The sequence below is a fragment of the Ictidomys tridecemlineatus genome, chromosome 3, assembly GCF_052094955.1.
Source record: "Ictidomys tridecemlineatus isolate mIctTri1 chromosome 3, mIctTri1.hap1, whole genome shotgun sequence".
In the NCBI taxonomy this organism is placed as follows: domain Eukaryota; kingdom Metazoa; phylum Chordata; class Mammalia; order Rodentia; family Sciuridae; genus Ictidomys; species Ictidomys tridecemlineatus.
The window spans coordinates 88,433,605-88,448,186 of record NC_135479.1 but is presented as its reverse complement, the minus strand read 5'-3'; the positions used below and the strand labels follow the sequence as shown (position 1 = coordinate 88,448,186).

The window sequence follows — 14,582 nt, the reverse complement described above, 5'->3', positions numbered from 1 at the left end:
TCAGTTCTCACTTCTGTGACTCCAGAAGGAGTCTGGGCTGGTGGTCGCTCAAGGCTTTCCTACCCAGCTCAGGGTTTTGCAGCGTGGAACGCCCCAGGGGCAGAGCCCAGCCGCTCCGAATCCGCACAGCCCGCGAGACTCTGGAGCAACTTGGCCCCGCTCCTCTCCTCCTCCTCGCCCCGCCCCCGCGGCCTGCCGGCTTCCCCCCGGTCCGAAGAGGAAAATAAACAGTGTTTGATGAACCGAGTTGGCAGGAGCTTCCGGAAGGAGTTTTGAGCCTCGCGAGGCCCCGTCTGGTGCCCCGCCATCCCACCAGAGGCTGCTGTGGAGACCCGGAACTCGCGGCGGCGTGGTTGACGAGTGGCGGGCTGGCTCAGCATGGGTGAACAGGGTCTGGAGCTGGCTTCCATGATCCCGGCCCTGCGGGAGCTGGGCAGGTAGGGCCAGGCCCGGCGGTCTTGAGTCCCGCGTTCTCCTCCTCCGGGCCGGCTGGCGGTTCACGTCCCCCTCTCCCGCCGCGGTCCTGGGGAAAATGCCCGGCGTCGGATTTGGGTGCCCCTGCTGCGGAGTGGCGGTTCTGAGGACGCGGGGTCGTCGGGACGGACCTGCGGGTAGCGGGTCCGAGCGGAGCGGGGCGTCAGCCGGCCCGGCTTGGCCTTGGGGGCGCCCGGGAGCTCGCCCCGACCTGGAGGTTCTGTGTGGTGCGGCTGGAAGGAAGTGTCCCTGCGGATTGCTTTCGGGACAGTTTCTCTTTTGGTCCCTTGAGGGATTGGCTTATATTTTGTCCCCAAAACTGTTTTGGAAGGGAAAATCACGGCTCTTGAATTTCGGCAAGGGAAATCGGTAGCTGCAAAAGGGAGTTGAATTTCTTTCTTCCGAGTGAAGAAAGCCCCTTCTGAAGTCTCTTGGCATCGATTGCCCAATCCGTGCTCCGTTAATGGAGTTAGAAATCAGAGGGCTCGGACACAGGGACCAAAAATCTAAGCGTGCACAGCTTTGCCAGAGTTTGAAAGTCATATTTCATTTACATATGCCTGTTTTCAATAAATCACCAGAGTAACATCATGTTAAACCAGTTCTTGTTTTTTAATTTTTTCTTTTGTTTTTAGCTGTAGATGGACACAATACCTTTATGTGGTGCTGAGGATCGAACCCAGCGCCTCACACGTGCTAGGCAAGGCTCTACCCTTGGGCTGTACCCCCTTTTGATTGCTATACCAGGGTCACCCCAATGGCGCTTTATCATTGAGCTACATCCCTAGGCCTTTTTAAACGAATTTTTAATTCTGAGACAGTTCTCACTACCTCGAACTTGGGATTTTCCTGCCTCAGTAGCAGGGATTACGGGTTTCTTGGATTTATAAATAGTATGTTTCATCAGTAGAGCTTAGGTTACCCTTCAGTTGTTTGTAGTCATTCCAAGAGAAGAAGAGAACAACTTATGGAAATTTTCTAATAGTTTTTCATTGCCATGACTTTTTTTATTACAACTACTTCAGTATTCATTTATCTATTTTCAATGTATTTCCGTGATTAGTATGGGACAATGTTATTTTTATATATTAAGAAAAATAGTTGGAAGAACCAAAGCCACAGCTAGCAGGTGTCAGGGCTAGGTTTCAGATTCAGGCTATCAAGTCTTTTTCTTCTTCTTCTTCTTTTTTTTCTCCCTTATTTAACCATGACAGACTTTTGGGGGAGAAAAAAAAAGAATGAGATGTTGGTGTTCTAATTTGTGGGTCCCTCCCCCTAAGTCAGGGATTTACATCAAATGCCCCATTTGTTTCTGCTGTTAGTATTCTTTACTCTGAATAGTTTCTAGGTTATCTTTCCACTCTCCTGCCTTTGACTCCTGTCTGCCATATGATGAATCCAAGTAGGTTTCTCCAAACCAGATCCTCTATAGAATTGCACACAAACACGATTATGTACTAGCAATTTCATGTAATTAAGACTCAACTTGTCCAATACAAATTCTTCATGTGTCCAAATGTTCCCAACTTTTTTTGTAATTTAATTTTTTTTTGGCGCAGGAGAGTAAATAAGGCATTATGCATGCTAAGAACATGCTTTACCACTGAACTACATCTCCATATTTTAATTCCTTTCATTTACTGAAATGGGGATATCTTAGAAAGTGATATCAAGTTTACTCATTTCTTCAACCCAAAAATCTGTGAGTCTGGTATGTGTGGTACTAAAGGTTGAATCTAGGGATGCTCTATCACTTAGCTACATTCCCAGCCTCTTTTATTTTTTATTTTGAGGCAGCGTCTAAGTTGCCTAGGAGGGCTTCAGACTTACTGTCTTACTGCCTCAGCTTCCCAAATTGCTGATATTACAGGTGTTTGCCACCATGCTCAGCTGGGAGTCATTTTTGACTATTCCTCCATTTGCTTTTGGGTTATGTTCTTGGCCCTATTTATGTTGGCTGTCTTACAAAGTAGTCTTACCAAGTCTGATTGCTTTCAATATTATCTATATACTGGTAATTTTCAAATTTCTATTTCTAGCTCAGAGAGGCATCTGATACAGTTTAATATGCAGAATGCTGGGGTTGTGGTTCAGCAGTGGAGCGCTTGCCTAGCATGTGCAAGGCACTGGGTTCGATCCTCAGCTCCACATAAAAATAAATAAAATATTTGATATTATGTTCAACTACAGATAAAAAATATATTTTTAAAAAAAGAACTACAACTCAACAACAACAAAATGCAGCTTGATTAAAAATGGACAAAGGGCTTAAATAAAATTTCCCCAAAGTTCTAAAAACAGCCAATGGTCATGTGTAAAGATGTTTAATATCATTAATCATTAGGGAGATGCAAATCAAAAGCACAAGGAAATACCATTTCATACCTACTGTGATAACTATCATATTTTTTTAAAAAACCAAGAAGAAAATTGTTGGTGAGAATCTGGGACAATTGGAACCCTTATGCGTTGCTAGTGGGGATATGATGTTATGGGGGTTCCACAAAAAAAAAAAAAAAATTGAACATAGCATTACATATGATCCACCACATCTTCTGGCTGTATACCCCAAAGAACTGAAAGCAGGGACTTGGACAGATATTTTTCTGCTCATGTTTATAGTCCCAAAAGATGGAAGCAACTCAAGCACCATCAACAGATGATTGAATAAACAGAATCTGATATGTACATACAATGAAATGTAATTCAGCCTTAAAAAGGAAGGAAATTCTGACATATGCTACAATATAGGTGAACTTTGAAGACAAGCCAAGTGAAATAAGATAAGTATGGTTCTATTCCACTTACATGAGGTATCTATAGTAATAAAACTCATGGAGGAAGAAAAGTGGAATGGTGGTTGCCAGGGAGTAGGAGGACAGAAAAATGGTAAATTATTATTGATTGGCTATAGAATTACAGTTTGAAAAGTGCTGAGTAGCTATATGTAGCTAGTGGCAGGGCAGGTCTAGATTCTACACTTTGAATCTCTGTGGTGTCATTTTGCATGTCTTTTTCCCCCTTCTATATAGATAGGAATTTAGATTTTCTCTTTTTTAAGCAGAACGATACTTCATATGTCAACATTGAAACTAAGCACATTTGATAAGTTCAACTGTAGAGAATTTTGGATTAAAAGCTTTTTATTTGTATTTTAGTGCCATGCCAGAGGAATATAATACAGTTGTACAGAAGCCAAGACAAATTCTATGTCAGTTCATTGATCGAATACTTACAGATGTAAATGTTGGTAAGAAAGCAGTTATTTCTTATGTAAACTTAAAATAATTCTGTTTTTCTATCAGTAATGTAAATCAGATATTATACATGAAATATATTTGGCCAGCTTTGATCCAGTGACCCTTATTTTTTAGCAGTATTTTGTGCCAATGGTAGAGATATAGCAAGTGCCACAGAGAAATATTTTGTTGTTTCTTATTCTTGTGTATGGAAACTCTTTAAATGAGTAGCTACTTTTGTTTTCAAGAGGTACTAGAATTCTGTAAGTTGTTTTTTTTTTAATATTTATATTTTAGTTGTGGTTGGACACAATACCTTTATTTTATTTATTTATTCTTATATAGTGCTGAGGATCTAACCCAGTGCCTCACACATGCTAGGCAAGAGCTCAACTGCTGAGCCACAACCCCAGCCCTGTAAGTTGTTGAATCAACTCTTTATTGATTGTGGCAGTCTAAGAAGGTGTCATATCTCTTGAAATTACATGGAGTTTTTATTATAGAGTGGCATTTCACTTGGGGCTTATAATTTTCATTCCATATTTGGCACAGACAGTTTTTATGATATGGTAATCATTTAGCCTTTCTTTTTTCAATCAGCATAGTTAAGGTTTCTGAAAAAAAGCACAAAGGATTTTGACTACTTACTTGCAAGATGTGTTTTCACAAAGTGCTCCCTCTGTTTAGACCATTTGCCTTCCCCTGTGCTTGACCAGCTTCTCATCTAGAAATTCCTTCAGTGTGTCTTCTGAGATACCTGTTTTTTCTTTTCTAGACAAGTGCAGTTACCATATTATATTATTATTTATTTGCTTGACTCCTCCTGGATTATGAGATTTTATTTTAATCTTTATATTTTAGCATAGTGCCTGGTATATTGTAATCCTGTAACACACATTTGCTGAATGGAATTATGATAGGTGAATGCAAATTATTATTAAACATTTAAAATTAGATAATAATGTAGTGTTTGCAGCTCTATCAATTTACCATTGAACACTATGCTGGACATAATTCTGAGCACCAGAGTCTAGTTTCTTAATGTAAAATCTGCTGTTTAATTTGTTAAGGCTCTAAAATTATCTCTTATTATTTTAGTTGCTCTAGAACTTGTAAAGAAAACTGACTCTCAGCCAACCTCTGTGATGTTGCTTGATTTCATCCAGCATATCATGAAATCCTCCCCACTTATGTTTGTAAATGTGAATGGAAGCCAGTGGCAACATGAGACCAAAGGCAGTTGTATTGGTGAGTGCATTCATCTGCAGTCATCCACAGTCTATTTTATTGAAATCTACCCTTTTCTGCTCTTTTGAACTATCAAGTATATGATTGCACTGTAAGTGTGTGTGATACCAGGAATTGAACCCAGGGTACTTTACCGATGATCTCCAGCACCCCAACCCCCAATCCCACGCGCTTGTTTTTTTGAGACCAGATTATGCTAAGTTTCTGAGGCTTGCCTAAGCTTGTCTCAAACTTGTAATTATCCTGCCTCAGCCTCCAGAGTCTCTGTGATTACAGGTGTACACTACTGCACATGACTATGGCTGTACTTTTGAGTCAGGTTTGATAGAAATTGAGGGAACAAAGCAGTAGTGGTATTGGTTATTTTTATCTCATATAACTTTATTTTTATTATCATAATGCTAAATACTTAGAGCAGAAGTTCATTTGCCATTGAACATTTCGGCATAGTTTTCTTTTTTCTGTTTTTGGTAATCTTTTTTTCTAGATAATTTTTTATTCTGGAGCACAGCTATGCCCATTTGTTTACTTATGGTCTGTAATTACTACAAAGGCAACTTGGGCACTCAAGTAAAAAATATTTACTATCTGGCTTTAAGAAAAAACTTGCTGCTGGGCTTGCTGGGGTTGTGGCTCAAGGTTAAAGCACTTGCCTCACATGTGTGAGGCACTAGGTTCAATTCTCAGCATTGCATATAAATAAATGAATATGTTGTGTCCATCAACAACTAAAATAAAATAAAATAAAATATTGCAAAAAAAACTTGTTTGGGGCTGTGGCTCAGCGGTAGCGCACTTGCCTGGCAAGTGTGAGGCACTGGGTTGGATTCTCAGAACCACATATAAATAAATAAAATAAAGCTCTATCAATAACTAAAAAATATTTTTTAAAAAATTGAGGCTGGTTGGGCTGGGGATGTGGCTCAGGCGGTAGCGCGCTCGCCTAGCATGCGTGCGGCCCGGGTTCGATCCTCAGCAGCACCACATACCAACAAAGATGTTGTGTCCGCTGAGAACTAAGAAAAAATAAATAAATGTTAAAATTCTCTCTCAAAAAAAAAAAAAAAAAAAAATTGAGGCTGGGGTTGTGGCTCAGTGGTAGAGCACTCACTTAGCATGGGAGAGGCCCTGGGTTCCATCCTCAGCACCACAAAAAAATTAATTAATTAAAGATATTGTATCCAACTACAACTAAAAAATAAATATTAAAAAAGGCAGATAGTTAATTAAAAAAAACTTGCTGACATTTTTTTCTATATTTTGAGTATTTTTGCTATGCTTAATTCTTATTATTCCAACTACTTTTATCTCTTTATTGGTCTCCTAATAAAGAGATGCAAAGCAAGCTTCCTGTCCGCCCCCCATATAATGAAGTATTTTAAATTTTAACACTTCAAGACTCAACTTTAATAGCATGTCCTCCAAAAGCTTTTTTCTTTTACTGCTGATTTCCCAGGACTGGCTGGGTTGCTATTTCTTTGTGCTGTTTTAGTACTAGCATTCTGTGTTTCTTCCACTATGATTGTTAAACCATTATAATCACCTGTTTGTTTATATTCTTTTTTTAAATATTTATTTTTTAGTTGTAGTCAGACACAATACCTTTATTTATTAAAGGTATTGTTTATTTATTTATTTATTTTTATGTGGTGCCTAGGATCGAGCCCAGGGTCTTGCACGTGTGAGGCAAGTACTCTACCACTGAGCCACAACCCCAGCCTCTCGTATTCTTTTTTTTTTTTTTTTTTTTGGTACCAAAGATTGAACCCAGGGGCAATAACTACTGAGCCATAGCCTCAGCCCTTTTTTGTATTTTATTTAGAGATAGGGCCTCACTAAGTTGCTTAGGCTGATTTTGAACTCATGATCCTCCTACCTCAGCCTTCCGAGCTGCTGGGATTACAGTCGTGCACCACCACAACTGGCTGTTTGTCCATATTCTTTGCTATGATATTTTGTAAACTGACTAATGGGTTATGAAATTACTTTAAGGAGTTTTGGCATTCAAGATAAGATAAAGTAGACTAGAAATAAGGTACATTGAATGTAATGTGTATAAGTACTGTTTAAAGTTCATAAAAGTTTTATTTCATATGTTTAAGTAAAGTAAATATACTGAGCCATGATATAAAATATATTTCTCAGTTTTAGTCAAAAAGTTCAAGAATTCTATAGGGTTTGTGTGGACACGACTATGATGATTTATCCTGGGACAGAGTTACCACTTGATCTTTTTTTGTGTGTGTGCTAGGGGAGCACAAAAGTAACTAAGAGTTATTATCAAAACTTATAAAGACACTCTTCCCTTTTGAACCTAGGGCCTTAACACTAGACAATTGCTCTGCCACTGAGCTATATACCTCTAGCCCTCCACTCAATAAATCTTTTATGAAGGAGTGATAATAACTACCAAATGTTGAACATTTATTATACTTTGGGAACTATCCTGCACATTTCACACACATCTTATTTGACCCTTACAGCAGCCCATAGCATAGATATCATTATTCTCCTTTTGTAGATGATGTTACAGAGGTTCCAAAAATGCAAAGTTCAGGCAACTAGTAAGTGACAAGCTAGGACCTTATCTGTCTGATTCAAAGTTGATATTCTGTACTTGATCTTAGACAAAAGGCTAAGAAGCTATTAAAGATGATATTCAAAACTACTGTTATGTTTCCATTGTGTAAGGAATAGAGACTGTTAATTTAAGTTTATACTTTTAAAAGTCAGTCTTTGCACACTTAGCAAATTAACACTTCTGATATACTTACTGATCATCTTTTTGTTTACTTTAAAGAATTCAGTAATTGGATCATCACAAGACTTTTAAGGATTGCAGCAACTCCATCCTGTCACATGTTACACAAGAAAATCTGTGAAGTTATCTGCTCATTATTATTTCTTTTTAAAAGCAAGAGTCCTACTATTTTTGGGGTACTCACAAAGGAATTATTATATCTTTTTGAAGACTTGATTTGCCTCCACAGAAGAAGTGCAATGGGAGATGTTGTGGAATGGCCAGTGGTCTTTAACCGATTTTTAAGCCAATTAGATGAACATATGGAATATTTACAACCAGCTCCTTTGCAGTTTGTTAGCATGCAAAATTTAGAATGTATTGAAGTCACTTTATTAATGGTTCTTATTCGTATTATTGCAACTGTGTTTTTTAGAAGGCAAGAACTCTTTCTTTGGCGAATAGGTTGTGTTCTCCTAGAGTATGGTAGTCCAAAAGTTAAATGCTTAGCAATAAGCCTTGTAACTGAACTCTTTGAACTTGGAGGACTACCAGCACAACCAGCCAGTACTTTCTTCAGCTCATTTTTGGAATTGTTAAAACATCTTGTAGAAATGGATGCTGATCACTTAAAACTGTATGAAGAGCCATTATCAAAACTTATAAAGACACTCTTCCCTTTTGAAGCAGAAGCTTATAGAAATATTGAACCTGTCTATTTAAATATGCTGCTGGAAAAACTCTGTGTCATGTTTGAAGATGGTGTGCTTATGCGGCTCAAGTCTGATTTGCTAAAAGCAGCTTTGTGTCATTTACTGCAGTATTTCATAAAGTTTGTGCCAGCTGGGTATGAATCTGCTTTACAAGTCAGGAAGGTCTATGTAGGAAATATTTGTAGAGCTCTTGCAGATGTTATTGGAGTTCAGGCAGATGTAAAGGTGAGTAATTCTTAAAGTTACTTGTACAGTGTGTATTTTGTTCACTTAAATGTATGTATATGTACAAGATATAATGAGAAAGTAGAGTATCTTTTATAATATATTGAAGATATAATGATTTTCATGGGTTAGTCTGGCTTCCTATTGGATTTTTACTTTGATTTCTGAAGTATTTGTTCATTAAGTTATTAATGAACTGCCAGTAGAGTAGAATGTTTTAAAGTGAAGGGTAAATTTGCTACATTATTATTTGAAATAGGGCTAGTTATAAACTTAATTGCAGACTTTGATCACTCACATAGATTTTTATCTTTGACATGTTATAATCAATCACTTATAAAATCTATGAATAATTAGTCATGCCAAATTATGCCCTCTTTCTTGTTTAAACTGGAAGTCAGGTAATAAAATATTCAGATGTGTAGTAGTAACTTGTTTAAGCATTTTAGTTCATATTATCTAGAAATCTTGTTTGATTTATAGTATGGAAAAATTAATTCTGTTATAGAATTTTTCTTTGTAGCATTTTGGTAGGGGAAAAACAGATTATAGAGAGAAGGATTTGTTACAAGCCTTCTAAAATATAGACCTATCATTGATCTATGGACTGTGAAATAATAAAGATTAACTTGGGTGTTTGGTTTGCCTTATAGAAACCTCCAAAATATTTTGTTTTAAATTTTATTTATTTATTAATTTTTTTAGATGTAGATAGACACAGTGCCTTTATTTTGTTTATTTATTTTTATGTGGTGCTAAGAATTGAACCCAGTGCCTCATGTATGGTAGGCAAGCACTCTACCATTGAGCCACAACCCAGCCCCCCAAAATAGTTTACTAAATTTACTTGAAAACATGTAGCTAACACCTAATGCATTTTTGCTGCTTGTAATATAGACATATTTTCTAAGAGAGAGTTTTTGAAATTATTTTTGTTTCCTCAGTACTTGTTGGGCCCACTTTATGCAGCCTTGAAAATGGAAAGTATGGAAATCATTGAGGAAATACAGTGCCAAGCTCAACAGGAAAATCTTGGCACTAATAGTGATGGAATATCACCCAAAAGATGTAGACTCAGCTCCTCTCTAAGTTCTTTCAAAAGAGCATCGAAACAGTCGGAAGAGTATGACCTTATTCAGTTTGTATTTAGTCATTTAAATTTTATTCACTTTAAAAATCAGCTTTAGTTAAGTACTTTGATTTAAATAGACAAAAAAACATCATTCTAAGGTAGTCAAAGGAATGCTTAGAATGTTTTAATAGTTCTTGTTTTAATAGTTCTACATGGCTAAATGTAGTTACTTTGAATGTTTTTAGATGCCTATTTAATTAATATATGAAATATCTCTGAAATGTGCATCTATCAATAACTTTTCAAATGTTAGCAAGTAAACCTTTTTTTGTAACATAGCCAAAGAATTGCCATATTTCAGCCAGCCTGAGCATTGTTTTAAGTTTGTCTTAGTATAGATAAAAGTTCATGTTACATGGCATTTTTGTTTAAATATGTTTCATTGTTTTTGTTTTGATGTTGAGGATTGAACCCAGAGCCTTGCATATGCTAAGCAGTGCTGTACCTCTAAGTTAGATCCTCAGTCCCATGTTTCATGTTTTAACCGGACTTATATTTAATATCTCTTTTTACTGTCATTGTAATTAATTATAGAATTAAACATGTGGATATGAACCAAAAAAGCATATTATGGAATGCACTGAAACAAAAAGCTGAATCCCTTCAGATTTCCCTTGAATGTAGTAGTCTGAAGAATCCTGTTATTGAGGCTTTAGAAGGAATCACTGTTATCTTACAACTGACTGCTCTGTGTACTGTTCACTGTTGTCATCAAAACATGGACTGGTAAAACAACTTCTTGTATTTTCTGGGTGGGTTTCCTATAATGAATTTGGATTTACTGTTGAAGGAGACCTTTTTATTAACTTCATTTGTGACCTTGGGACACAAACTTTTCAGTTAAGTCTATGAGTTTGTTTTCTGCTGCATGCTTACTAAATGCTAGGCACTGTGCTAAGTGTGCACAGAAAGAAGAAAAGATTTACTAAACCAGTTAATAATTGTGCAGACATGTGTTCAGTAATTTTTGAACCTGGTGATACCACATTTAAGGATCCCTGATTAATTTTAATTCCTAAATCAGAAGAGTGATTGAAACTAACATAAAGTTATTATAAACCTAAAATAGTAATAAAGATATTAATTAGCTTGTTTGTTTTCTTTTAATTGTTTTTAAAGTTGTTATAGGTTTGTTTTATACTATTCTTTCATCTTTGCTATAGTATTATGTTTGACAATATCAAAATTCATCTTAATTCTAATGTCTCCTAAAAATATACTTATTGCAGCCATAATTTCAAGGACTGTCAGCACAAATGTGAAAATAAATCTTCAGTACTGATAACTTGGATGTCTTTGGATTTTTACACAAAAGTGATTAAGAGCTGTAGGAATTTGTTAGAATCTATTCAGAAACCTCAACTGGAAGTAGTCATTGATAATGTGGTGAAAATTTATGATGCTTTGATTTATATGCAAGGTGAGTACAAATAATCAATAGATCGGAATAGCCTTGATCAGTGTAGAAATAGGCTTTTGTTTTTGCCTGAAGCCTAAATATACAAGTGTTAGGACTACCCAGAAGATATTTCTTGATTTTGATCAGTTAAGATTGTTAATAATTTCTTAGTTTCAAACTTATTTTTATAATATTTTTATTTTAGTCAATAGAAATTTACTTATAACTTAAGATTATTTTTAAATATGAAAATTTGAAGAACTCTTTTAAATAGTGCATAGATGAATATTTTTATAAAGTCACATTTAATTTATTTGGCTTCACAGACCTCAGAACATCATTCCTAGGGATGGAAGTATAGCTTAGTGATAGATTGTATACCTTGTATGCACAAGGCCCTGGGTTTGATCCCTAGCACCAAAAAAGAAAAGGAAGAGCATTATTCATGGCCTTTTACATTAAGAACCCCTGTTTATTGAATGTTTATTATAATTCCATTTGATGTTCCCAATATATATATTTTTATTGAAAAAAGACAAAAGTTAGATATGGTTAAGGAATAAGTATAATTTATGCTATTTTGTGCTTCTGTAGTAAAAAATTCATTTGAAGATCATATTCTGGAAGATTTATGTGGAATGCTGTCACTTCCATGGATTTATTCCCATTCTGATGATGATTCTTTAAAGCTGACTACTTTTGCCACTAGTCTTCTAACATTAAGCCAGAGGATTTCAGATAGTTGCTGTAAGTGGTCACAAATTTATGTCTTATGAGTGTAGTTTGTTTTGTTTTGCTTTGTTTTAACTTATCACTGTACAGTTTATGACACTTATTACTATCATTTTTTTCAATAATTAATAGAGGGGGTATACTTTTATAATTCAGAAAGGAATTAAATATATTCAAAGTAACAAATGAAAGTCTGCCCCATATATCTCATTTCTTTACTTTCTGTAAAAAAATTTGAAATATATTCTTAAGTATCTTGATGTTCATTTAAGAAACTTATGAAATATTTGAGAAATACCAAAAAAAAAAAAAAAAAAGGAGAGTAATACACCAAAGTTTCTTATATCAGCCTCCCATTTTAAGAATTGAAATGTTAGCTGGGCTTGGTGGTACATACCTGTAATTCCAGCTACTTTGGCTTAGACAGGAGAATTATTCCAAGTTTGAAGCCAGACTAGGTAACTTAGAGAGCTCCTGTTTCAAAATAAAAAGGGTTGGGATGTAGCCAAGTGGTAGAGCATTGCCTAGCATGTGCAAAAACCCTGGGTTCAATCCTAGTGTGGCGTGAGGGGTAAACTACAACAAAAAAAAGAAGTAAAAATGTTATGGATATAATGGAAGCCCTTCTATTGTCCCTCCCCAGTTTTATTCCCCTCATTCTTTCCCTAGTGATAACTACTGTTCTGAATTAGGTGTTTTACTGTTCTGGTAAATATTTTATTACTTTTACTATAGATGTATTTTTCTCCAAATAATAGGTAGAATTCTATTTCTTTTTACAACTTGCATTTTATTATTCAAGATTATCTTTATGAGATTTATCCATGGTAATACATGGAACTGGTATTTTATTTAAACTTCTGAAAAGTAGGTAACTGTAGAACAAACACTATCAATTCTCCTTTTGGTGGGCGATCAAATTGTTTTCACAATTACAAACACAATTTCAATGAAAGTTTTTATAAATGACAAAGTCCAGGGCTTGCTGTTTGAGTGTGGTTTTACCACCATTTGGGAACTTATTAGAAAAAGAGAAGCTTATGCTGCATCTAGAATTTCTGATTGTGAATCTGCATTTTTAACAAGATCAGGCAATTCATGTGCATATTAAAGTTTGAGAATCAGTATTTCAGGGTGACTTCCAGGAGTGAAATTGTTGGGTTGTAGAGTTTACACACCCAGAACTCTGTTCTGCAATATTGTTCCCCAAAGATATGCCAATCTACACCCCTGTTAGCAGAACATGAGAGTTGTTTTACATCTCACTGGTTGACATTCTTGGGCAGTAAATTTTTGTTATCTAGAAAAAGAAGAAAATTTTACAAAGATAACTAACTTATTTGTTTGTTTACTCTCTGGTAGATGATTTTCAATTAACACTGTTAAAAATCTTGTTTAATAGACTTAATTTTCTCAGCACCACAGGCACAGTCAAGATGTGTGTTTCTTCTAACTCTGTTTCCAAGAAGAATATTTCTTGAATGGAGAACAGCAGTTTACAACTGGGCTTTGCAGAGCTCCCATGAAATAATCCGGGCTAGTTGTGTTAATGGATTTTTTATCTTACTGCAGCAGAAGAATCCTTGTAACAGAGTTCCCAAGATTCTTATGTGCGTATTAAGATTTTAATTTGAATGTATCACTTGATTGGAAGACTCATTCTCTGGCTATATATGTAAATATTTGTTTATTGCTCATTGTAAGCAAGATGACTTACTACTTTTTCTTTTTTCCCCAGAGATAAAGTCAAAGATGATACTGACGTTGTCAAGAAAGAATTTGCTTCTATACTTGGTCAGCTGGTCTGTACTCTTCATGGCGTGTTTTATTTGACAAGTTCTTTAGTAGAACCTTTCTCTGAGCATGGAAATGTGGACCTCTTCTGTAAAAGCCTGAAAGCTATTTCTCAACATGAATGTTCCTCTTCTCAACTAAAAGCTTCTATTTGCAAGCCATTCCTTTTCCTATTGAAAAAAAAAACACCTAGTCCAGTAAAACTTGGTGAGTGGTTATGATTTACTTAATATTTTAAAATACTATTAAAGTTGCAGTATTCATATTGGTGACAGAATTAGTCTGAAGCCTTAAAAGATTATAACAAGTTATATGCTTGATAGATTGAATGCTCAGTAATGATTGAATATAAATGGTATGGGACTGGTATTAGATTATCGCCAAACTAATAAGATAAATGATTTTTTGATTTTTAAAATGTTCTTGTGATTTGAGAGTCTAATGGGGGCAAACCTGAAAGTTGGTATAATATTGTAAGGTTCAATATTATGTATTTTCGGGGCTGGGATGTGGCTCAAGCGGTAGCGCGCTCGCCTAGCATGCGTGCGGCCCGGGTTCGATCCTCAGCAGCACCACATACCAACAAAGATGTTGTGTCCGCCGAGAACTAAGAAAAAATAAATAAATGTTAAAAAAAATTCTCTCTCTCTCTCTCTGTCCCCCTCTCTCACTCTCTTTAAAAAAAAAAAAAAAAAAAAGAATTTAAAAAAAAAAAAATTATGTATTTTCTTCAGTGATACCAGAGACCATCTTATTGTGTCCCGTAACCACCTTGAACCTTTAGAACTTCAAATAGATTACCTTGCCCAACTGAGGTCTGTAGATAGTATCTTTTTGGCTACTTTCCAGGGTTAATAAAATGTGACTTTTGGGGGGAGCATGAAAT

The 14,582-nt window shown here is 35.8% G+C and overlaps 1 protein-coding gene across 7 annotated transcripts in view; it reads left to right on the top strand.

Annotated features, from left to right (window-relative positions):
- The first annotated feature begins 203 nt into the window (after positions 1 to 203).
- Atr (ATR checkpoint kinase) overlaps positions 204 to 14,582 on the top strand; it is a 104,520-nt gene continuing 90,141 nt past the window's right edge. The window contains exons 1-10 of one of the 7 annotated variants that reach the window (XM_040269906.2): positions 204 to 437; positions 3,633 to 3,724; positions 4,812 to 4,961; positions 7,762 to 8,639; positions 9,584 to 9,777; positions 10,306 to 10,497; positions 11,001 to 11,191; positions 11,765 to 11,917; positions 13,305 to 13,512; positions 13,641 to 13,903. In XM_040269906.2, the coding sequence (XP_040125840.1) occupies positions 379 to 437; positions 3,633 to 3,724; positions 4,812 to 4,961; positions 7,762 to 8,639; positions 9,584 to 9,777; positions 10,306 to 10,497; positions 11,001 to 11,191; positions 11,765 to 11,917; positions 13,305 to 13,512; positions 13,641 to 13,903 (2,380 nt within the window). In that variant the 5' untranslated portion in view covers positions 204 to 378. The remainder of the gene's footprint in view (positions 438 to 3,632; positions 3,725 to 4,811; positions 4,962 to 7,761; positions 8,640 to 9,583; positions 9,778 to 10,305; positions 10,498 to 11,000; positions 11,192 to 11,764; positions 11,918 to 13,304; positions 13,513 to 13,640; positions 13,904 to 14,582) is intronic. The other 6 variants (XR_005726716.2, XM_005328040.5, XM_040269903.2 and 3 more) reach the window with 6 other exon arrangements.